The 24,914-nt window shown below is 42.4% G+C and overlaps 1 protein-coding gene across 1 annotated transcript; it reads left to right on the top strand.

Annotated features, from left to right (window-relative positions):
- Positions 1 to 597: 597 nt before the first annotated feature.
- LOC103185953 (diacylglycerol O-acyltransferase 1) lies at positions 598 to 23,434 on the top strand. Its single transcript, XM_007904716.2, has 17 exons — positions 598 to 829; positions 1,654 to 1,741; positions 3,699 to 3,739; positions 5,944 to 6,029; positions 6,616 to 6,668; positions 7,974 to 8,079; positions 8,861 to 8,989; positions 9,097 to 9,180; positions 10,096 to 10,199; positions 13,668 to 13,706; positions 14,812 to 14,853; positions 14,950 to 14,994; positions 16,943 to 17,055; positions 18,474 to 18,539; positions 20,326 to 20,413; positions 21,481 to 21,543; positions 23,241 to 23,434. Exons 1-17 carry the CDS (start codon positions 660 to 662, stop codon positions 23,394 to 23,396), a joined length of 1,473 nt encoding a protein of 490 aa, XP_007902907.2. The 5' UTR covers positions 598 to 659; the 3' UTR covers positions 23,397 to 23,434.
- Positions 23,435 to 24,914: the final 1,480 nt, after the last annotated feature.

Genomic DNA, 24,914 nt, shown 5'->3' with positions numbered 1-24,914 from the left:
TCCCCTCTCTGTGGGGTTTTTTTTTGAAGGAAAAAGAAAGCGTAATCCCCCCCCACCCCCCGCCCCCGCGGAGACCTCGGGCTCTCCGAGCGGCTCCGGCCCCCACTCACTCACTCCCCTCGTCATGGGTTGTCCAGAAATCAAAACTACCTTTGTTGCCCTCAAATCAACCCCACAAACACCAGCCCCAAAAGTAGCCCAATATCTGCAGCCGAGAGGCTAATTTAGGTTAATGCTTTCGAAACTGGATTTAGTTTTTTTTTCCTTAAACAAAAAAAGGTGGCGGGCGTAAAGGTTTTTCTTGCGGGTTTAAACCAAACATTTGTTTTTCTCTCGGGAATGAGGCATCCGCCCACACGCGGGTTTTTTTTACACGCGGAGAATTACCGCCCAATTTACCGCGTGACATCTGCCCAATCGGGTGACGGTACGCCCCGGGTCCGGGGCACGTGACTGTGACTGGGGCACGGGCTTGTGACGTCAGCGGCCGGGCGGGTGGCGGCGGTTGGAGTTTGAAAAAGGAGGGAGTCGCGAGGCGACTCGACGGCGCCGGAGGGCGAGTGAGGGTCCGTCCGTCCGGGAGGGAGTGGAGTGAGGGGGGTGTTGGCCGCGAGTTCGACGGGAAAAAGGCGAGGGGGCGGCGGCGGCGGCCGCTTCAAATGGACTGGGTGGCCAAAAAGAACGACGCCCACGGCCAGGCTTCCGCCGAAAGCGGCTCGACGTCCAAGATGAGGGTCTCGTGGGAGCCGCGCTCCACACAGTACGAACGCGATGTCACTCGCTCCAAGTTCTACGAGGAGTTGGTGGAGGAGCTGCGCCGGAAAATGTGGTAAAGATGACTTGCGAGGCTCGGCTTTCACAGCTCGGGGCCGCGCGGCAGGAGGTGGCGGCGAGGCAGGAGGAGGCGGTGAGGACGGCCCCGACAGGGTGGCGCGTGCAGCACCGGGTGACCAGGGCCCCGGGGGGGGGCGCCCCCGGTGATAGCGCCGCCACCCAACGCTGCGCGCATTTGTATTGGACGATGGCTTTGCTCTCCGGAGTGTCGAAAACCGACCACGAGTTCCACTTGTGCTCGCAGCCTCCCTACCCCACGGCCCGGAACGTGCATCCTCTCCCCATCGGGAGGTGTCCCCGGCTTACCTCGTCCTCGAGTATGATCCTTGGGGATCAGCCCGGGGGTGTGCCTTGGGGGGCACTGCTGGAGCGGGAACCGAATGGGAGGAATCCTTCCCTCAAGAGGGTGGAGTGCTGGAGCTCAGCGGTTCGAGCACTAAAGCGAAGAGACCTGAGTTCAATTCCAGGCAGAGGGCGAAACCTTGGGCAAGTTTCCTTACTCCACACAGAGCCTAATAATAATCCTCCAAAACCAAAAACAATAATAAATTGGTCATTTTCAATCCACGACTGTTTGTGGGACATCGCTGTGCGCAATTGGCTGCCGCGTTCGCCCACAAATATACAGTCAATTCACTTTACAGTGTGTTCTGTGAAGCGCTTTGGGACGTCCTCCCGACGTGAAAAGCGCTATATCAAATGCAAGGATTATTAGCCCTTCCAAGTCTTGACGATGAGCCAGGTTGTCTGGTAGTGCCTTGTATTCACATTAGGATAATTTAAAATCAGTCAGTTTCTTAGCATATTCCTTTCTTGCAGCTGTCACAAATCCCGGGAATCACTGTTTAGTTCTTCCAGTGGATTTTACAACTATCGTGGAATTTTGAATTGGGCTGTGATTGTACTGGTAGGTACCTGGGTCTTTCTGGCAGCGATTCTTATATACTGTATCTTTGCAGTCTTTGCAACTCGGTGCTCAGCTCAGTTAGTCCTTCACCCCACTTGGCTTCCACTGGCTTCCCACTGCCAAGTGGATCAAATTCAAGATTCTCATATTCACTTTCAAATGCCTCTTCCGTGGCCTTGCCCTCGCCTACCTACCTCTGCAAGTTCCTGCAACTCTATTGCCTTCTTCCTCTCAGTAAATGCTGACCTGCCTCACTTCGCCTGCCAGCTACATACACCCTCAATCGGTGGAGGAGCATTCGTTTGAGAGGTCCTCTGCCTTGCCCCTGCTTTTCTTTCAAACCCATCTTTTTATGATTTCTATCAGACAGTGCTTTCATCCACCTTATACCCACCCCTATCCGCAGCTCACAGTCAGTTGTCTCAAAAATCAATGTATTTAATTCAGACTGCTTTAGTTCTTTTAAAATAATAGTCCAAAAATAGCAAGAACTGTACAACAACAACAACAAGATTCCATTTATTGAGCGCCTTTCACGTCAGGAGGACGTCCCAAGGCGCTGTACAGTTGGGTCAGGACCCGAGCATGGGGGAAATGGTCAGGGTGAGGGGAGGGAAGGGAGGGAGCGAGGAGGGGGTAGAGAGTCGAGAGGGTACAGCATAGTAACAGACTTGTCCAGCTTTTCATAGCATATGTTGAACACTGCTTGTTCCAGTCTTACTAAGGCCCACTTCATGGTCTCTTCCTCCACTACATTTATGACCATGTTGATACTTTACCCTGTTTTGCTTTGATCTCAAGAAGCTCATTGACTGCTTCTCAGATCCATAGGTTCCTTGCCTTTAGTTATTTTCAAAAAGCCGGCACAGAAACGATGGCCCGAATGCCTCCTTCTGTACTGTATAATTCTATGATTGTTTGGTCCATCTTTGACTCCCCTCCTCTTACTTTTCACTCTTTTTCATAGATAATGACCTTTGCACCAATAATCATAATAAATCTGAATACTCCTATAACTAGCTGTACAGTAGGTAGCTATTCATAGTATTCTAGGAACTATATTATAAATACTTTAACATACTTTAAATGTTTGAAGAAGGCTGTCAGTTAAAGTTACCTTCAAGAAGCTACTAGTGTTCTTGCACAGGACGATTATACTTCACAACAGCCCACTATATCCTTCACCAGAGTCTCTCACCAGCACCGCTTTCTTCCACCTCCGACACATTGCCCGTCTCCGCCAATACCTCACTCCAAAAGCCACTGAAACCCTGGTCCATGCCTTTGTCACCTCTCGGCTGCACTATTCAAACACCCTCCTCACCGGTCTCCCCTTCACTACCATCCATAAAATCCAGGTCATTACAAAACTCTACCGCCTGCATTCTTACTCGCACCAAACTCTGCTCCCCGATTACCCCAGTCCTTGCCAGACTGCACTGGCTACCTGTCCTAGAGAGGATCGACTTCAAGATCGTCACCCTTGTCTTCAAATCCCTCCACTCCTCTGCACCCCCTACCTCTCTGACCTCCTTTCTCCTCAAAACAGTGCCTGTTGTCTTCGTTCGACCGGGTTTGGCCTCCTCCTTGTCCCCCGAGTCCTACACTCCACCCTCAGCGGGCGTGTCTTCAGCCACTACGCCTCAAGGCTCTGGAACTCCCTCACTCCCTTCGCCTCGTCCCCTCTCTTCCTATTTTTAGGTCTCGGCTGAAGACCTTTCTTTTCGACTGCACCTTTGGTCACCTCCCTCTCACTGGCTCGGCCCCGGGATCCGTTACTGTGAAGCACTCTGAGATGCTGTCCGGTGTGGAGGACGCAATATAAATCCAAGTTGTTGTTACATTTGTGAGCTAGGCAACAATTTAATATCTCAGTTTGAATGTTTATATATTACCTACCTACTCTATTTATTTAGTGAACGGAATTATTGTATAATCTGTTTCTGTTCTTTCCCAGATTTTGACTCATGCTCATATGGTTTTGGAAAACCTAATGACGTATGTATTGAACCAACGATTGTTAATAGTTTCTGTTTTAGATTATATTGGTAGGAACTCTTTTTGTATTAGGAGATGTGATGAACTCTTCAAACTATAATAGTGATAGTAACATAAAGTCAATCTGTTTCATAATAGGAAGATGGGTAATGGTTAAGCCTGGATTGTGTTGACACTGATTCCCAAATGGGGAATTTTGTTATTATTGTATAATTGATATTTTCAGCTCAAGATTCAATATGAATTAATTGAGTCCAAGACCAGCAACATTAAAGCTGAATAACCAAACCACCAGTATAGGTTTCTATTGAACCATTACCAACATGTTACCAACATACCAATGTTGTGTGTGGATTGGCATACCTTAGACATTAAATCAACAACAAAAATTACATTTGTAAAGCGCCTTTCACGTTGGGAGGATGTCCCAAGGTACTCATCAGTCAGGAATCAGGACCCGAGTGTGCAGGGCGGGGCAGGTTAGGGATGAGGGAAGGCACGGTCAAAAAGGAGGATTGAGTCGTGCCTTGAAGGAGGCAAGAGAGGGAGCAAGGCAAAGGGATTGTGGGATGGAGTTCCAAAGAGTGGGGGTAGAGAGGCTGAAAGCCCGGCCACTGATGGTAGGGCGGGATGGGTGGGAGACCTGGAGCAGGCTAGAGCTAGGTTGATAGGGGTCAGCAGGTCAGAGATGTAGAAGGGGACAAGGCCGTGGAGGGCCTTAAAAGTGAGGACAGGGATTTTGAAATCTAACCTCTGAGGGATGGGGAGCCAGTGGAGCCAGGCAAGAGTGGGGCTGATGGGGTAATGGGGCCTGGTACTGGAGAGGATAGAAGCTGCAGGTTCTGGATGATCTGCAGCTTGTGGAGGGAAGAGTTGGGGAGGCCGACAAGGAGGGAGTTTCCTTGAGGTGACGAATAGGTGTATGAGGGTTTAGGCGGCCTGAGGGGTGAGGCAGTGGCAAAGTCAGGCAATGTTACGGAGGTGGGGAAAGGCAGAGTGGTCATGGCATGGATATGAGGGAGAAAGAACAGTTGAGGGTCGAACAAGACGCCTAGGTTCCTAACTGGCTTGGTAAGGTGGAATGTGCAACCGTGGATGATGATGCTGCCAGTGCCTGAGGAGCTGAGGCGCTGGCGCAAGCCAATCAGGGCCTCAGTCTTGCTGACATTCAGCTGTAAAAAGTTGGTTCTCACCCAGGACTTGATGTCAGATAGACAGTCTGTCAGGACATCAGTTATCCTAGAATTGAGGGTGGAGGCAGAGAGATAGAGTTGGGCGTCATCTGAGTACATGTGAAAGTTGACCCCCAAGTCTGTGGATAATGTCACCAAGGGGGAGCATGTTGAAGAGGAGGGGACCGAGGACAGAGCCCTGAGGAACACCAAATGAGACGGTGTGGGGGCTGGAAGAGAAACCATTGGCGGAGACAAATTGGAGATGGTGTGAGAGATAAGACCTGAACCATTCAAGGATAGAACCTTGAAGGTTGAGAGGAGAGGCGGTGGAAGAGGATGGAGTGGTTCATGGTATCGAAGGCAGCAGTGAGGTTGAGGAGGCAAATGTCGTTTGTCACCTCGACCAGAGCAATTTGAAGCAGCACGGAAACCTGATTGGAGGAGCCTGTGAAGGGAATGGTAGGAGAGGAATGAGCGAAGCTGGGAACCAACAATTCTTTCAAGGACTTTCGAAAGAAAACCGAAGTTAGAGATGGCCATTGACAGCTACATTGTAGGCTGTTCTGGAACTTCTTTGAAACCTTGGGCAAGTTTCCTTACTCCATATGCCTAATAATAATCCCTCCCAAACAAAAAAACAGTAATAAATTGCTCATTTTCAATCTACGACTGTTTGTGGCACATTGCTGTGCGCAATTGGCTGCCACGTTCGCCCACAAATATACAGTCAATTCACTTTACAGTATATTCTGAAGCGCTTTGGGACGTCTAGAAGACGTGAAAAGCGCTATATCAAATGTAAGGATTATTATAATTTTTTCACTGTTCCAGAAACATTCGTTCATATGGTGGAATTTGCTTTATTAACTTTCCCACACAAAAAAGTAACTAATTTGAGTTAAAAACACTTCAATTGTTTCAGGGTGAAAACACTGGAATTTTGATCCATTGATTTTTTTTAATGTTTGTATTGTGTAATATTCAGTTTCAGGTGCAATATTGTTATTGATGAATGAACTTTTGGTACAGGTATGGATTCCTCGTAGATCCTGTTAACATTGTGGCATTCCTTTTGAGTGATCCCTACACTTGGCCAGCTCCATATATGATTGCTGGTGAGTGATAATTTTTCATGAAAAGCATACTGAATGAGAATTTATCTGCATTAGGCTTAATATTATACTCTATAAGCTTTCATATTTTACCTTCTTTAAATTTACATCATTTTTTTGCAAAGATAAATCTTTTGGAATTCCAATAAAACATAATAATAATCTCAAAGCAGTTGATGGTATTTAGTGGCTGGATATTTTGTAGATGATATAGCATTTACCATTAAGCCTAAATTTCAATGGCTTGGTAAGCATCGGAGAATCATCCAGTCAATTAAAATGATGTGTTATTTATTACCAGAGCCACAAACATTTGAGGAGATATGATTGTCCCTTCCAAATGGGCTTCCAATTTAGCACTGAATTTAAAAATTTTCCACAATTCTGCATGATCTTAAATTCTAAGATAAAATGGTTTTAGGCAAAGACTAGGTGAAATTTGGGACTCAGGTATTTTATTGGTACTACTGATATGCGTGTTTTATTCGAATATGCTATAGTTCTGTGGATAATGTCACCAAGGGGGAGCAAATTTTGCTTCTGTTAATCTCGTAAATCACTAATCAATCAAAAATGTGTTTTCTTTCAGTGGCAAATATATTTATCTTTGCTGCACTTCACGTGGAAAGATCATTGTCAGCAGTAAGTGAATCTTCAGTACTAATTCACTTTTTAAAATTGTGACGTCTCAAAGCGCTTCACAGAATATACCGTAAAGTGTAGGGACTGTATATTTGGTGGGTGAAACGCGAGAGCCGCACACAGGAGTGTCCCACGAACAGTCGTGGATTGAGTTACGAAATTATTATTATTTTGTAGGGTTTGTTACCGCCGGAAAGTGATCTGCCAAACGACTAACAAGGGGGTTCCTACTTTCTGGGAGGTAAACCGAGGCGTGTGCGCTAAGGACACTTCCCCAACATTTTGCCCTGAACGGGAATTGAACCCAAGTCCTCTCGCTTGCGAGGCGAGCAGGCTAACCACTACGCTACAGGACTCCAAGAAAACAAAGTTGATATTTTGCAGTATACTATAGAATTCCCCTACCCCATGAATCAATTTAGGACTCCAGCAATTCATTGAGATTAATTCACTCTTTTTCCCACCCATGGAACTTTTTAAACTCTTATCCAGTGGCAAACGCCATAACTCCCAGATCAGTTAGTGCACCAGTCAGATGCAGACAATGTGCACTTTATGCTGGCTCAACTCAAATATAATTTCATTACCCAGTGGGTAATTAAATTAACTGGAACTAGTGAGGCTGATTGAGGTCACGATGCTGAAACTCATTTAAGAAACAGCTTGATGCTGGAATGGGGGGATGGTAGGGTGAGTATTCTGGAAGGATGAGATCAAATGAGCCTTCTTTATCTGAATCTCTTTTGTGATCTTGTGTGATCTTTTGAGAATTACCATTTTATCAAACTCCACTGCACCGGTACAAATTTTATACAATGTCAACTGAGTTATTAATCATTTCCCACGTTTCTTCTGTTTCCTATCCCAATCTTCCTTTTGGTTGTAGTGAATGATCCAGCTAATTTAGTTCCATAATGTACAGAATTATAGTTAATTTGGTGCTGTTGATGTACGGCCTGAACTGAGTGGACAGTATCCAAACTCATTTCACAGTTAGCAGAGATATTTTGATAACATCATTTTGTGCAGGATTGGAATATTGGTCAAATAATGCTGTTGTCAAATGCAACATTAATTTATACTTGGTTGTAGCAATAGAATGTGTATTAAATGTAAGATAATAGATATCTAATCTTACATTAGCGATTAACAAATCAATTGTTTCAGATAATTTTATAAATAGGCAAGTATTTATGAATATCATCAGAACTCTATATCCTCAAGATGTACAACAGAACTAACTGTAACACAACTCTAGATAATATTTATCAATGGCAAACTAAGCAGGCTTGTTTACATTTGCAGATGGCAATGTCTGAAAGATCAGGCCATACCTTCCAGATGTCAAATCTTGCAGTTATTCTAATATTACCACTGTTTGTGCTTAATGTATTGACGTCAGCTACTGCAGGTTAGAAATGCCTTCTACCTTCCAAATTTTGTTTAAAAATGTTCAATTCGATAGTTTCATTTCATTCTTTCAGTAACTTTAAGAAGATTTCAAGTTCAACCACCAGAATAAGAAGGACTTCCAGCTAAAGATCCATGTGACAGAAAAGCAAGTGGCAAAGCTATTTGTTTTGGAATCTATTGAAGAAGTTGGTATTGTAGTTAGTAGATTACCTGGAGCAGAATCGATTCTGGTTAACATGAGCATATCCTCCAGCTCACTTTAAACAATAGCATACATGTGGTGTATTCAGAAGTGCAAGAAATTGTAGATAGTACAATGGAATTGTATGTCTGAAGTCAAGTGAAGCTTGCCTTTGCTTCATCTGACAGCCACTTGAAAGTATCTCTGCTGTAAGCCTGATAGGGTCTTCTATTTGCTTAACTTTTTGAAGGCACGTCAAGATGATCTGAGCATTCATTACAAACCAAGATTTTTACATCCATCTTCACTATTATTCTCCCTTACTGACAGGTTTGAACCCATGGAAATGCCATGTTGTGGAAGTATGCAATAGAGATTAGAATTTTGAATTTAATTGTCCGAAACCAGCTATTAACATGTCATTTGTATAAGGCACATATTATGCAAAAAATAATTTGATTTTCACTTTCATTATTGGAGTCGTGTCTTGATTTGCATTCAAACACAAACAAAACACTCACAATCAGTTCTACATTGTTGGTGGATTGTGCAGTTACTTACAACTCTTGCCTTTTCTTTGGATAATTCATGCATACAGGTGGGTCAATGATGGTCTTAATCGTGTATAGCATTCTATTACTGAAGCTGTACTCATACCATGAGGTGAATAAGTGGCTCCGAGAGGAATGGGCACCTTTAGGTCTGAGGTCAGCCATGAAGAAACCAGGTCTGTTCGTGTTAATCATTCCCAAATAATCCATATACAAATATTTATTTTGAAGTATTTGTTTTATGTTATGATGTAGCTTTTAATCTTATATAAATGCCCCCTAGGTATTTCATCATGTGCGAATCGAGGAAGTGATCAGGAAAGTCGATCTGACCTGGTTACTTATCCTGACAACCTGACAGTAGCTGGTATAGTTTTTAGTTTTCATTTTCCCCCGCATATAATGTAACTGCTAATTTGGGTATTGTAGGGAAGAAGAGTAAGAGTAAGACTGAAGTAATTTAAGAAAGTACAGTTTTAGTTATGTTAACCTAGATTTACTCTTGGTAGACAGTGCATGGTTTGTAAATGAGCAAATTAAATCAGCTTTCCTATCAATCCTAACAGTGGTTGTAATTCTTTCTGCCAGAAGTAGCACATAGCATCGTTATCAATGAGCTGGTGTGAGTACCCAACGATAAGGCCTACATTTCCATTTTGCATTTGAAACAATGAATCTACAGTCTTGAGAGAAGATGACTCAGAGGGGGACCTCACAGAATTGTACAAAATATTAAAAGGGATTGAAAATGTAAATCCAGATCAGTACTTCAGGATGTATCAAAACAGGAGAATAAGAGGACATAGTTGTAAAGCGCCTTGGGTCGTCCTCCGGACATGAAAGGTGTTATACAAATGTAATTTGTTCTTGTTGCAAAAGGCAATTTCAGGAGAGATACCAGCAAGTTTTTGTTTACGCAGAAGGTGAACAATGACTAAAATAGTATGCCAGGAAAGGCGGTAGAGGCCACAACACTAGATTCATTTAAAAAGCCCTTTGATGGGAGAATAGTAGTGTAGGTGTTCTGAAGGGATAAGATCAGGGTCCATTCTTTGCATGTCATATTTGTAACAGAAATTGTAAAAATGTGTAATAGCTTGTAATAGACAGCATTTTAGTCCACTTCTAATAATACGGCAGAGGTTGAATTATTCATACATACTACCTCAGTAATTAAGACTAAGATAACTATGCATGTGTAATTGTCCAGCTAAATCTGAATTTAATTTAATTAATTGCCATTCTTGGTCACAAAGTGTAATTGTTTTGTGTTTTTCTTTAGATCTTTATTATTTTTTACTTGCGCCAACACTCTGTTATCAGATGAATTTCCCAAGATCCCCCAAAATACGCATGCGTTTCCTTCTGAGGCGAATCTTGGAAATGGTGAGAGGTGCATCACTCTAGATACTAGACCATCAGATACAGGCATTTTTCCAGCCCCTTTCCTCCTCTATCAGTCTCCCTGTGCACATACCATTCCAGTTTAAGAGGTGGATAACCTACTACAGTAGACCCCTGGTTTGTGGTCACCTCAGTAATCCAGCCACCTCAACTGTAGGCACATTTTCACAGTCGCTTTCATGGTCTATACTACAAAGGAGGCTATCTGCTTCATTAAACCCGGGCACTTCACTACTCAGGACAACTGTCATTGATTGCGGCCCCTACAGCGCCCTCCTCCGCTTCAAACGCGGTACAAACACTCCCCTCCACTACTAACCTGTATAGTACAGTGCACTTCGGGCTTCTCGCGCTGTTTCTTCAACACTACTGTGGGCGGAGTGGGCTCCGGTCTCGCATGCGCAGGGAGTGTTGGGATCGCAGAAGCAGCGCGAGCAGAAAATCGACTTCGCCCGGCCCCTGCAACTTAACCTAAGCTCCTGCGACCAATTCTTGGTAAGTGCTGTAAACATGCCACCACAGAAGGAGTTGTCCTTTTGTGAGAGAGTGGACTTAATCAAAAAACAGTAAGGGCAAAAGTCATAGACAGTTAGCTATGATCTATGGCATTGGCAGGACACAAGTTGGATGTATGCTGGACTTCCTCGAGTCCAAAATGGAGGGAATCCACTCAGCTGCCACTGCCCTCCCAACTTCCAACCCCTTCCTACCTCCACCCCACACCACCCATCCCTCCTTCCACACCTTTGAATCTGTCACCCCCTCTATCATCACCACCATATCCTCAATGAAGCCCACCACCTGCTCCCTGGACCCCATCCTCACCCCTCTCCTTAAATCCCAGCTCCACCTCCTTGCCTCACTACTCGCCGACATATCAACCTCTCCCTGTCATCTGGCACTGTTCCTACCCTCCTCAAAACAGTCACTATCACCCCCACCTTGAAGAAAGCTTCCCTTGACCTTGACACAGCTATCCAGCTACCGGTCCATCTCCAACCTCCCTTTTCTGTCCAAGTTCATTGAGAGAGCCATTGCCTCCCAGCTTCGCTCTTTCCTCCCACTTCCTCCATGAACCCCTCCAGTTGGGTTTCCGTGCTGCCCACAGTACGGAAAATGCTCTAGTCAATGTCACAAATGACATCCTGACCATGTGTGACCAGGACTCTGCCTCATCCTCCTCCTCGACCTCTCCGCTGCTTTTGACACTGGATCATTCAATCCTCCTCCACCGCCTCACCTCCCACTTCAACTTCCAAGGTTCTGTCCTTGACTGGTTCAGGTCCTACCTTTCACACTGCCTCCACTTTGTCTCAGCTAACATCTTCTCCAGCCCCTGCAACGTCTCGTGCAGCGTTCTTCAGGGCTCTGTCTTCGGTCCCCTCCTCTTCACCCTCTACATGCTCCCCCTTCGTGACATCATCCGCAGACATGGGGTAAATTTCCACATTATGTGGATGACACCCAACTTTATCTCTCTGCCTCCACCCTGAACTCCAGGACTGACCAACTGCCTGTCCAACGTCAAGTCCTGGACAAGGGACAACTTTCTCCAGCCGAACGTCAGTTAGACCGAGGCCCTCTTGATTGGCTCACACCAGCACCTCGGATGCTGGGGGCATCAGCCTCCACGGCTGCACACTCAACCTCACTAAGCCAGTCAGGAACCTGGGTGTCTTGTTTGACCCTGAACTGTCCTTTCTCCCCCACATCCTCGCCATGACCGGCACTGCCTACCACCACCATCGCAACATTGCCAGACTCCGTCACTGCCTCACCCCTCAGGCTACCCAAACCCTCACCCACGCATTCATCACCTCAAGGCTCGATTATGGAAATTCCCTCATCATCGGCCTTCCCAACTCTTCCCTTTGCAAGCCGCAGATCATCCAAAGCTCTGCAGCTCGTGTACTCTCGTTCATCAGGCTCCGTGACCCCATGACTCCCACCCTCACCCGACTCCACTGGCTCCCCATTCCTCAGAGGATCGAATTCAAGATCCTCATCCTCACTTTCACTTTCAAGGCCATCCATGGCCTTGCCCCCTCCTACCTCTCTGACCTCCTGACTCCTTACCAACCTGCCCGCTCCCTCCGTTCGGCAAGCTCCGGCCGACTCCATGTCGCCCGCCCAACCTGCCCTACCATCGGTGGCCGAGCTTTCAGCCTCTCTGCCCCCACACTCTGGAACTCCATCCCACGGTCCCTTCGCCTCACTTCCTCCCTTTCCTCCTTCAAGTCCGGTCTCAAGACCCTCCTCTTTGAGCGTGCCTTCGGTTGCCCTCCCACCTCTCTGCCTTCCCTCAGCCCTACCCCACCCCTCCCCCATGCTTGGGTTCTGACCCCTGACTGTCCAGCGCCTTGGGACGTCCTCCCAACATGAAAGGCAATCTATAAATGTAATTTTGTTGTTGTTGCATTCTCAAAAGGAAGGCTGAATACATACCACTTTTGTTTTGAATGTGACAATGCCTTTATTTTAATAAGATTGCAAAGTCTGGTATTTGAATGTTTATCACCCTTGCCCATTACCAATGCCCTTAACATTTCATCAGTGATTTGAATCACCTGACCTGTTTCAGTAAACGGGTCATCTCACTAAGTAGGTTACTTTAGTGAGGATCTACTGTATTTGGAAATGTTAACAATCATGATGTCATCCCCTAGATTTAAAGGGCAAGTAAATAGAATTAGAGAATATCACTTGTCCTCTGCTTGCTCACCCAATCCCAATCCTACAGTCACCTCCCATTTCTCCTCAGTTCGATATTGACTGTGCCATTTTATAGGGCTCCAAAATGCTACCCCACGTGAAGAGCATTATATAAATACAAGTTGTTTTTCTTCTTAAGTCACATTTTCAAAGGGAACGTACATTTTTAGCAATACCACGAACAGTACTCCATTAAGTTTAGCAAAACTGATTTTATTGTATCAGACACATTTGAAAATATTGTAAGGAAGAATTCCATTTATATGAGCTACTGAGCTCAGAGTAATGTTTTAAAAGATTCTACCCAGTCATTCACACAAGCAGTTTAATTTGTGAACTAGTTATAATAATCGTTACATTTGGTATAGCACTTTTCACTTTGGGAGCAAAGGATATTCTGTATCGGATATACTATACAGTGCAGTGTCTAATTTTGGATGAACATAGCAGCCAGTTTTGCACACAGCAATGTCCCCCAAAAGAACATGAAGTGAATGACCAATTTTATTTGGGGGATTGTTGGCCAGGATACTGGGAGAAACCGCCTTCTATTTTTGAGTGTCATGGGAGCTTTAATATCCACCAGAACAATGGACATTATGATTGCCTTCACAAGTTCTACTTGGACTGTTCCTCTTTTTTATTAAAAAAAAGCTTCTGTGTTCTACTTGTGATCATTTTAATCTAAATTTGTACCCTCTTGGAATACTTAATACTCTCTTTTCTCTTCTATTCCAGTTTTTTATGACTCAACTTATCCTTGGATTGATTCAGCAGGTAAGATAGTAGTAAGAAAATCTGCAGACTCAGTACAGGAGTTCTTACAGATATATTTCTTGGCAAATAGTTATGCGTTTATCATTTATTTATTTCATGAAATCGCACAGTTGGATTTGTAGGAAATTGGTTAGGTAAACAACCGTTCACAAGTCACATAAGAGCATGAATTGCACCTGATTCTGTTTCTGCATGAATTCTGTGATTAACCCTAATAGATAAAGTAGCTCATAACATTTTAACACCACTCTAGTGCCATGCAGTAAAGGTGTAGTTATGCATTATTAAGACTAGTTTGCCCTTTTAAACATAGAATTCACAAAGTGGTAAAATGTTACGCACGGACTTAACGTGACAACAGCAAAAATTCCAGAATCATTAAATGCTGCCCTAACATTGATAGTTTAGTTATACTCAGACCAACTCTCTGATTCCACACTGGCCAATAAGATGAGGATTGATTTTTGTCATTATTTGTGAGCAAATTCAGTAGCCATTTTGTGCACAGCAATGTCCCACAAATAGCTGTGACGTGAATGGCCAATTATATCTGGGGGTTTGTTGGACTGGAGACCAGGAGAAACTGAAACAGGTAAATGGGACCCAGTTTAAAACTCATCCAATGGACGGAACCTCCAACAATGCACTGGAGTGTCAGCCTAGACCACCGTGGCCCAACGAGAACAGCAAAATTACATTTGTATAGTGCCTTTCACGTCAAGAGGACGTCCCAAGGTGCTGGACAATCAGTAAAGGCTCTGCATGCTGTGTCCTCCCAACCGCTAGCTCCTGCCGCTGCCCTCGGAGGATGTTCACACGGAGGGAGGGACCGGGTTGGAATGTTGGAAATGGACTCGGGCCGGATGCGGCCCGCGGACTGTCAGCTGGCCCACGCTCGATGCGGTCTGCAGACCTTTCTCAAATAGGGAATGCGGCCCGTGGCAGCCAAAATGTTGGACAACCCTGGCCCAGACTATGAGCTCAAAGACCCAATGTAGGGGAGGTAAGGGTAGATGGTTATATTGTATTTTCTTCCGTCATAATGTCAGACATAATTTTGTTTTGTAAAATCTGTTTCCTAAAAGTAATTTGTTTCTTCATTCAGTGGATTTTACCAGTGACACGGGCCACAATGAAGCCTTTTACTGTAAGTAATCTTTTGCAAAATGTGTTTATAGCAATAAAAGATGAGTAACCAATAGTTTGTGCTTATTAACTTTGTTTTTCTTTGAAATCAATTTAGGAAATGGAGCTGACTTTATTGGTGGATCACCTGCTGCTGCTAGCGGTGGGTAATGCCATGTTGAGTCAGTTTAATTGGAAACCATGTGCCTTGTACAAATAGGACTAGTATCTTTTGACAATAACACTATCATGATGCTGAAACACACATAAGAGGAGCCTATGGCCATCTCCCTCTTCCTTGCTCGGTGTCCAACCCCACCACTGTGCAGCGCTCCAAGGCGCAATCCTCATGTAAATACAAGTTGTTGTAGTTGTAACATCCAGTTTTGAGATTTCTCTCTCTCCAACATGTTGCATTATCAACTTATTATCATTTCTGCACTTGGTACTGCACTATTTTGTTATTTGCTCTCGTACAGTTCTGTTGTTAATTGCCTTAGTTTTTTTAAAAAGGGATTCATGGGAGATATTGTACTTTAATTTTCAATATTCCACAAACATGGTCAGAGTATAGATTACAAAAGACATTCAGATAAACAAGGCCTTCATAAACTTCATGTTGGGTAGCATTTTTAGTGTGCACCACATTGAAAGAAATCTGGAAGTGATCGTTTAATGTTTGCTATCTTCCTTTTGTAATTTTCCTTTTTTACAACCTCCTTTGGATTTCTTAGAAATGTAACTTCTTTCCTATCTGCCTCTAAAGTTATAGTATCCATTTTACAATCTTCTTTGTCTCCAATACACAGTCAACACACTAGAGTGAATCTTGTAAAGCGTTTTGAGATGGTCCCTCAACATGAAAGGGACTTTACAAAATGTAAGGATGATTATTATTGGGAAGTGCCTGGCTCCTGATCAACAATTCACTGCAGCAGTAGGACTGAGAATAACAACTCACCAGTTGGAGCTGTCACACTCCTTAATTTTGGACAATTTTTATTGTTAAATCTGCACTGCAACTACATGATTCCTAGGGTTTTCTATTAATTTTAAGTACAGACGATCCTACCTACCATTTCACAACCATTTTTAAAAAAATATATCAGCAGGTTTAAGGTTACATTCACAATGGGGATCTAATATGTGGTGATTTATAATTGGAGGCAGCAATAGAGACTCTGTGTCCCAATTAGCACTGTTCTTTCCAGTTACCAGACGTGTATTACGCCAGGATTTCTACTGCAGAAACATTGAGTCATTATTACTGACTTTTATGAAGGTTGCTTATTAGACCTCCAATAAAAAGAGTTTGAGAAATTATCTCTTATTTCAAGTTTTAGAGAAATTATCCTGACACTAGACACTGTGTCAAAACTTTTTAGATCAACTTTCCTACTCCTTTCTGCTCAGCTCAGTTGTCCAGCCAGCAGTGTTCAGCTCTTTGAAACATTTCCCCAGCCCTATCTATATAAAATTACACAAAACCTACCGTGGTCATGATCATAAAAGGGAGAAAACACCAATGAACAATTGCTTTGTGAGGAGAGAACATGTTGATATTACCCCTGGACTAAAGGTGATAACGTTTGTATGGAAGTGAAATCCACTTGTATTTCTCAAGTAAATAGAAATCGATTTTAGGTTAGAGTGGATATTCTTGAAAGGGAGAAGGAAGTCGTTTAGTTTTCTCATTAAAGTGAATGAGTATTAACCTTACATTTGATATAGCGCCTTATCAAGTCATCGAGATGTCTCCAAGCACTTCAGTGAATTGACTGTATTGTGTGGGCGAAACGCAGAAACCAGTTTGTACATGAGTGTCCCACATACAGCTATGGTGTAAGAGACTAATTTTATTTGGGGGATTGTTGGCCAGGGCACCAGGAGACCCTGCTCTTTTTGAATAGTGCTATAGGATCTTTAACATCCACTTGAACAGACCGTTGGGTCCTCGGTTTAATGTCTTATCACATTAACAGAGTGAAGTAATTTATCACTCTCTCACTACTGTGATGTTGTCCAGCCCTGTGTAATATGTAAAGTATAGTATATAGTGAATGAGATATAGAATGAAAATCACCTTTGAAATTGATTGTTTCCGCTTGCAGATTCCCAATCACTTCATCTGGATTGTCTTTTTCTATGGCTTCTTCCATTCAACCTTGAACTTTATTGCTGAACTGATGCAATTTGCAGATCGAAGGTTTTATCGAGACTGGTGGTAGGTGTTCTTGCCGCCATATACAATTTACATAGGAACAGAGCCTCTGCTTCTCCAAAAATCATTATTTGAAATGTGAAAAGTGCTGAAATTCCAAGTAGTTCCAATCATATCGGAATACAACAGAGTGAGTCAGTACACTTGTTGAGGCTGGTTGGTTTCTTGTTATATTTACAGACACAAATCTGCTAATAGAACAACAACTTGCACTTATACAGCACCCGCCACGCAGGGTAGCAGCTCAGAGCGCTTAACAGTGGCAGAGCCTGACTCCGAGCCGAGGGTGGGGGAGGTGGCCGTAAGCAAGATCAAAAAGAAAGGATTTCAGGCCGGACTTGTAAAAGGGGAGAGAGGATGCTAGGCAGAGGGATTAAGAGAGAGAGTTCCAGAGTTTTGGGGGTCGGAGCGAACTTCAGTTCTCCTTCACTCAGATCTGCAGTTCATCCATGGAAGCATCAGTTTAAATACATGAAAAACTTGTGGTTGAAAATGAATCGGAGAAGCATTCTTGCTTAAGAATAAAATATATGTTGAGGCAAAGGCTTATGAAAACTTGCAAACAGTCATGATTGGAGGTAAAAGAGTCATTGTTGCTGCCTGGAAGGAGACTAATTGACCCAGCATGCCTGCTGGTGCCCCACTGGAGCTCACCATCTATTTGAATCCCATTTTACTGTTATTTATTTGTAGCCTTCCATGTTTTTCCTTAGGTTTTTTTTCTTACTCCCATCGAAATTCAGCTCTGTGCTCAACCTCAACAACCAATTGTGCGAAGGCATTCTACATTCTAACATCCCCCTGTATATAAAAAAATCTAAATCCTTTAAAATCTGGTGACAATCCTCAATTTATGCTCTTTTACAGATTTGTTGATATTACTACTGAGGTAAACTAGGAAGTTGCTATTTCAGCTTGTTAAACTGGATCATAATTTACTGCTGTTTATTGCATTTTCCAGCCTCATCACCTGTTTAGAAATTTTCTATCCCTGTTATACTTTGATGTTCTCTACAACAGAAAAACTGTGTGGAGCCTATGAAGCAGATACACAGACCTATGATTTTAAATAGAGGGGTACGAGTGCTCAATTAGCTCTACTTGAAGTATTCTCTGACTGTATCCCCCTTGCTCTTTCTACCTTGAGAAACAAAGAGAAAATAGAAGCACTGAAAGGAATGGGTGATTGTGGCACAGAGGGATAAAAATAAAGGGGAAAAGAAAAAGAGTGGTAGAGAAAAAGGAAAAAAAGACCTGAGTTATTTGACTTTCTTCTCTTGTCTCTGGAGTCTTTTTAATTCTGCTTTCTTCTCAGGGATCTTTCCCAGAAATGTTATCCCATTGTTCGATTAATAATTTGGCAGCCGAATCCTAAAGCTCAGATCAACATGATTGCTTTCAAACCTTTATATTCTATACAGGAACTCTCAGACACTCACTTACTACTGGTCAAACTCCAACATGCTTCTTCACAAATGGTCTGTCAGGTAAGCTGAACAGGTCAGTTATGTTTTTTTTTGACACGAGTGAATATAAACTTCTAAAATGACTTTCTCAAGTAAGACATTCCATTTTAAACACAAATAGTAGTGTCGATGTAGTGACAATAAGTAGTGATGAGTATGAAAATATTTGACATAAACAGGTACTGGTTAAAAGTTGCTTCTTTTCCCTCACTGGTACATTATGTTAGGGAAAGCTAATTTTTTTACTGGAAGCTGTTTTCTATTGTTTTCATTTTACCATGTGACGATTGCTGATATTGAGTATTGCTGGCAAGGCTGCTTCTAGCATTCACCATCAGGACACATTTTCTAAACAGAATGCAACATTGACTGTAGAATTCTGGTTTCTAATATTATTTAGAGTAATACCTATCTTCACTATTGTCTTCCTCATTTTTTAATTAAAATTCAACCTCCACATACAACACAATATTATCCCATTATGTACTGAGGTAAATCACCTGCAGTTGCTTCTCTTTTAAGAAACATTCAATTCTAACTGAGAATTAGTTCTGTGGAGTCCTGTAGCTCAGTGGTTAGAGCACTCGCTTTTTGCAAGTGAGAGACCTGAGTTCAATTCCAGGCAGGGCGAAACCTTGGGCAAGTTTCCTTACTCCACACGCCTAATAATAATCCTTCCAAAAAAAAAAACAATAATTAAATTGGTCATTTTCAATCTACGACTGTTTTTTGGGACATTGCTGTGCGCAATTGGCTGCCGCGTTCGCCCACAAATATACAGTCAATTCACTTTACAGTGTGTTCTGTGAAGCGCTTTGGGACGTCCTCCCGACGTGAAAAGCGCTATATCAAATGCAAGGATTATTATTATTATTATTATAGAATCACTTGTCATGAACTGTAGTAAGAGCTTTGAAGAATCCGTTAAATAAAGCTACAAATCTCATTTTTTCGGAAGAAACAAGGGGTAGTTTAGGAGGAAGCTCTGTTCATTGAGGTTGAACTGGAATCAGAAGCTTTAATGAAGGTTGAATGTATGTCATCTATCTTGACTCATTTATTAGAAAAATATCAAATGCCTGGAAAATGTTGGTAAGTAGTGGGTTTCAAGACAAGTGCTTGATGTACTTAAATAAATCTTTAACAAGATTTGACAGAATGATCCTCAACTATTATCAACCTGTTATTTAACTTCTAAGTGGTGGAAATGGATTGGTAAATTGGTACACTTATCTGAGACTTGTTATCAGGGCTGACCTGACCTGGTGAGCTTGCACTTTTTTTAAAAAAAAGTACTTGCTCCATCAACTCAGTTCCTTTTACTAAAATCTCTGCCAACAAACTCAACAGAAAATCTAGAATGAGGTTTTATGTACCATTTAGACTAGGTCTGGTGGTAGATCTCATGAGGCAATGTTAGGAAGAAGAACAATCTTAAAGGAACAATGTTCCATGTTTCAGTGATGTCCTATTGATGTATATATGGAGGATGAACTGCACTCAAAGATTGAGGAAAAACATACTGAAGGTAGATAAAACATTTTTAATCCCTCCTTCAAACTGATGGTTTGTGTTGTACTTGTTATCACTCATGTATACCAATAAGAAAGGGGGAGACTTACTGGAGAACCTACTTTAGCCCCATCTAGATATGCAGTGCTCACCATCAGTAATAGTCAATTCGCCAACAAAACTGCTTCTTACCAAGAACACATTTATGTTTTGAATAGACAAATAGATGGTGGTAAAGGTAAAGCAATAATTGTTTGATGTTGCAGCGATGTGTCTGCTTCTTATTCTGCAATAGGCACATCTACAGACCAATGATTGAGAATGGATATACAAAGTGGGAAGGGCAAGCCTCAGTATTTGTATTATCTGCATTGTTCCATGAGGTAGGTATTTAAGGTGGAGTTCAGAATTTCAAATGTTTCGGTGGGGCAGGGGGGAGATATCGGTAAGAAATACATTTCAGCCCCAAACATTGTTTTCCATCATGGTAATATCGTGTGCGAGTGACTAACATTTTCCCAGCATCTTGACAACTTGACTGTGCAAGATGGAAATCTTAATTTCTGTTTATAAAAAGCTGTCCCAACGAACTCTACATGGCGGCAATGCCTCGTTACTGTATATTCCTTGCTGCCCAAACGCTTTAGTCATTAACATTAACACTTTACAGGTGTCTTGTGTGTTTTGAGCAGGGCGAAACCTTCGGCAAGTTTCCTTACTCCACACGCCTAATAATAATACCTCCAAAACCAAAAAAAAAAATTATAAATTGGTCATTTTGAATCTACGACTGTTTGTGGGACATTGCTGTGCGCAATTGGCTGCCGCGTTCGCCCACAAATATACAGTCAATAGACTTTACAGTGTGTTCTGTGAAGCGCTTTGGGACGTCCTCCCGACGTGAAAAGCACTATATCAAATGCAAGGATTATTATTATTATTATTTTGCTAATATTAAAAACATCACAGACATAAAACTGTATTGAGGTTAAATCCTTGCTCAGATGACATTTAAAATGCATTATGTCAACTATAAAGATGTACAGCTCCAACCAGTACTCTATAAGGATGTACTTTTATCACAAGATCTTGTGACTAATTTATTTCTAAATATAAAACAAAATTCTCAAAGACCCGAATTGTTCCCTGATCCACCATCTGGACTCCTAATAGATTCGAGCTGGGGGTTCTTCTAACCCCACACAAAGCTGTCTGTTGAGTGGCAGGAGGAAAGCAGAGATTGTGTGACTGGGAGAAGAATAGACCTAATGGGTGAGTGTGAAGCAGAGGGGCAGCTAGCACTGACCTTTCTTACCCCAGAATAGACTAAAATTTATACAATTGACCATTTCTAATTGGGTAGGGCTGTTGGTCTGAATAAATTATATATCACAGCTTTCATTCCTTCTGCAGTAAATAATATAATGTTTATGCATTTCTCTTGCTGCAGTATCTAATCGCAGTGCCATTTCGTATGTTACGTCTCTGGTTATTTACAGGAATGATGCTGCAGGTAAGGTCACATAATCTGAGAGCCTTCATATTGTCTGTGGTTATTATTAAGTTAGCAAAAACAATAGCCAAAGGTCAGGCATTTCTCATCAGAAGTTTGTAGTAATCATTTTTATATATATATACATATATATATTTAGGGAAGCAATCGGAACCATCAAATGTTAGAATCTGTAATTTTCATTAAATTTAGTCTAAAGCAAGGCGAACCTCCAAAATACCAAATATGTAAAACATGATTAACCCTCAGCGTCTACCCACTCTCATAATATTGCCACTGAACCTTTAAAATAATTTGGTAGTTGACCATTATTTAGGGGAGGATTGTTTTGAGAAATGTGTTGCTTGTTTAAAAGCAAAACTCAAGTTTTTCAATTATAACTCACCGTTTTTTTTAGTGTACATGTAAGATGTGATAACTATTTTTTAGATGAGCATTAATTACACAACAGCTATGAGCTATTGCTTGTTTGTTCAATGATCTGTGTTTTCATTAATATGAGAATGGCCTCATACTGCATATCAAGAGTATATACGCAACCACTGAAAACTAGTTAGAAGAAAACCATTGAAACGCACTGACCTATTCCTGGATCACTACCTATGTTGTTATATGAAACACCTGGACCAGATCTGTACAGTTCCAGGCCAAAGGATCTCTGACAGCCTTGCTCCGTTCAGGGACACCCATCGCCTATGTGCAGAACAGAGGGTGAGGGCTTGCCTGATCAACAACAACAACAAGATTCCATTTATAGAGCGCCTTTCACGTCGGGAGGACGTCCCAAGGCTCTGTACAGTTGGGTCAGGACCCGAGCAGGGGGGAAATGGTCAGGGTGAGGGGAGGGAAGGAAGGGAGTAGAGAGTCGAGAGGGGAGCTGAAGGCACGGTCAAAGAGAATACATCAGTCTCGATCAGGAGAAAGCCTTCGATAGAGTATCTCACGGCTGTATGGTTGAGGTACTATCCAAAATGACTAACCACTAAAAGGTGCATGAGAGCAGTTCAGGATGACTTTTTTTTCACTCCCTTCAAGGAGAGTGCTCCACAGTCCACGTCTCCCAGGGATGGACAGTGCACCTTTTGAACAGTAAAAATGCAGAAACAGCAAATTAACCAAAGATGATAATAATAACTAATTGATGTGCTGACAACAGAAAATACATCAGATGTTGGTCACTTGTTTTTCCTAAATTAATCTAGGGCCTGCTCATTTTGGAGAAGAACTAAGGAGAACCAACAAGATAAAATCATTATCATATTACCATTATTCACAGGAGCAGGCCACTGAGTTTGGCCAAATCAGTGCTGGAATGTTTCTCCACATGAAACACCTAAACACTTTCTTGTTTGTTTACCCATACTCTCTAACATTGCTTTTTGAGCATCTATTTAATTTCTGTTTTAAAATGGTTATGGAATGAGCTTCAATATTTATTTGTGGCAGAGAATTCCAAATATATTAATCTTACTTTCTTATAATTATATATTTTTACTTGTATCCTTTGAATATTCAGCAGCTGTTCATTCAAATTAGCTTCAACATACCAGTAGTGATGGGTTATCACTCTGTTAGAAGAAAATGTTAACTTCCAAATGCTAAGTAGAATTATTACATTGATTTCCCTTAATGGAAATCTGCTTCTATTTGAGTTTTCAGAACTTAATTGCTAATATGTAATGTATTTTCTCTTCCAGGTTCTCATTGCTTGGGTTCTGAGCAGATATTTAAAAGGATTGTATGGAAATGCAATTGTCTGGCTCTGCATTATTTTAGGTCCTCCTTTGGGCGTTCTTACATATATCCATGATTATTATGTATTTGAACAGCTTAAAATAAATCAGAATAAATAAGTTTTGAAGGAAGGGTATTTTTATTTCCTTTCTTTGCAAAGCACAGGCCAAATTCTTCTAATTGGAAATATAAGACATCAAATATAAGTGAACTAGTAGTAGATCTAATTGAGAGTTTAGGAAGAACTTCACAGAGGGGTGGAACTCGCTGCCGGAAGCTGCGTTTGAAGCAGAAGGCATCAGTGCATTTATGAGAGAGAAGGGGATTGGAGGGGTAAAGCAATCTGAGAAGTTACCCCCTTGTGAAGGGCACTATATAATTGCAAGTAGTAGTTCTTGTCTAAGAGAGGAGAATAAGAGGACTGGAGGCTTAGGTGGAATATAAGGACTGGCACACACAAAAGCTCTCAACCACACTGTCAACAATGCAGCACACATCCACCACTGTATTGGAAGGGTCATAATCGATGAGTTCAAAGTTCCAGTGTGGGGTTTGAACCCACAACTTTTATGGCTCAAATGCAAGAATGCACCAATTGAGCCACCAACAACTTGCATTCATATAGTTCACTTCATGCAGGATAGCATCTCAGGAGCGATCAAAGGCACAGTCGAAGAGGAGGGTCTTAAGGTGGAGGGATTGTGTGATGGAGTTCGAGAGAGTAGGGACAGAATGGCTAAAGTCCTGCCTGCCAATGGGGGGTGGGGACATGAAGCAGGCTGGAGCAGGTTGGTAGGTTGCAGAGGTAGGAGAGAGCAAGGCAAGTGACCAGCATCTTGAACTGCACCCTCTGTGACAGGAAGCCAGTGGAGTTGGGTATTAGTCACAGCCTGGTGGTGTGGGTGATGACACGGGCTGCATATGAAACTAGTTTCATACAATAATAATCCTACATTTGATATGGTGCCTTTTGGGTCAGGGGAATGACTCCAAGTGCTTCACAGGATATTCTGTAAAGTGCAGTGACTATTTTGCAGGTGAGGATAAATATCTGGTCAGAGTGGAATAGCACTGGCATGAATTGTCAGTGTGGGTTTTGGCATCAGTGGTTTACATCTGTCTAAGAGTGTTTACTCTGACAACTTTAGAAATGAAGAATTCTAAAAGATGATCAATCTTGAGCGCTCATGATGACTCAGTGGGTAACTACAGACTACAACGATCCTAGGTTCAATCCTTGCATTCTGGATGCTGTCAGTAATTGAGCATAACATATTCATTTCAGCGTCTGTGGCTACACAGAAAGAAATTGGTCATGTTTCCTGCCCCTTGCTCGAAAGGCAAATGTGGTTATTGTGATTGTCTATAATAACCTCCCCCACTGACACACTATCAGTGAGACTATTGGCATTCATTCTCAGGGTTTACAAATGAATAAGGGCCACTCGGGTGACATGTGGAAGGGCTGAAAGGAGCTATGAAGTCACCCCAGCATGACTTTTGTCGAAATGTGCCACAGCCCAAGAAGAAAAAATAATTCATCATCTCCGGTATTTCAATGTCGAGAGGGAGGAGAACTGCCTTCAAAGCCAGTTTCTATCAAGATTGACAGAACAATAGATAATTGAAACTGCTGA

This window comes from Callorhinchus milii, unplaced genomic scaffold, assembly GCF_018977255.1.
Source record: "Callorhinchus milii isolate IMCB2004 unplaced genomic scaffold, IMCB_Cmil_1.0 Scaffold14, whole genome shotgun sequence".
NCBI classification, from domain to species: domain Eukaryota; kingdom Metazoa; phylum Chordata; class Chondrichthyes; order Chimaeriformes; family Callorhinchidae; genus Callorhinchus; species Callorhinchus milii.
Note: the sequence above shows the minus strand (reverse complement) of the source record. Positions and strands in the feature narration are given on the sequence as shown.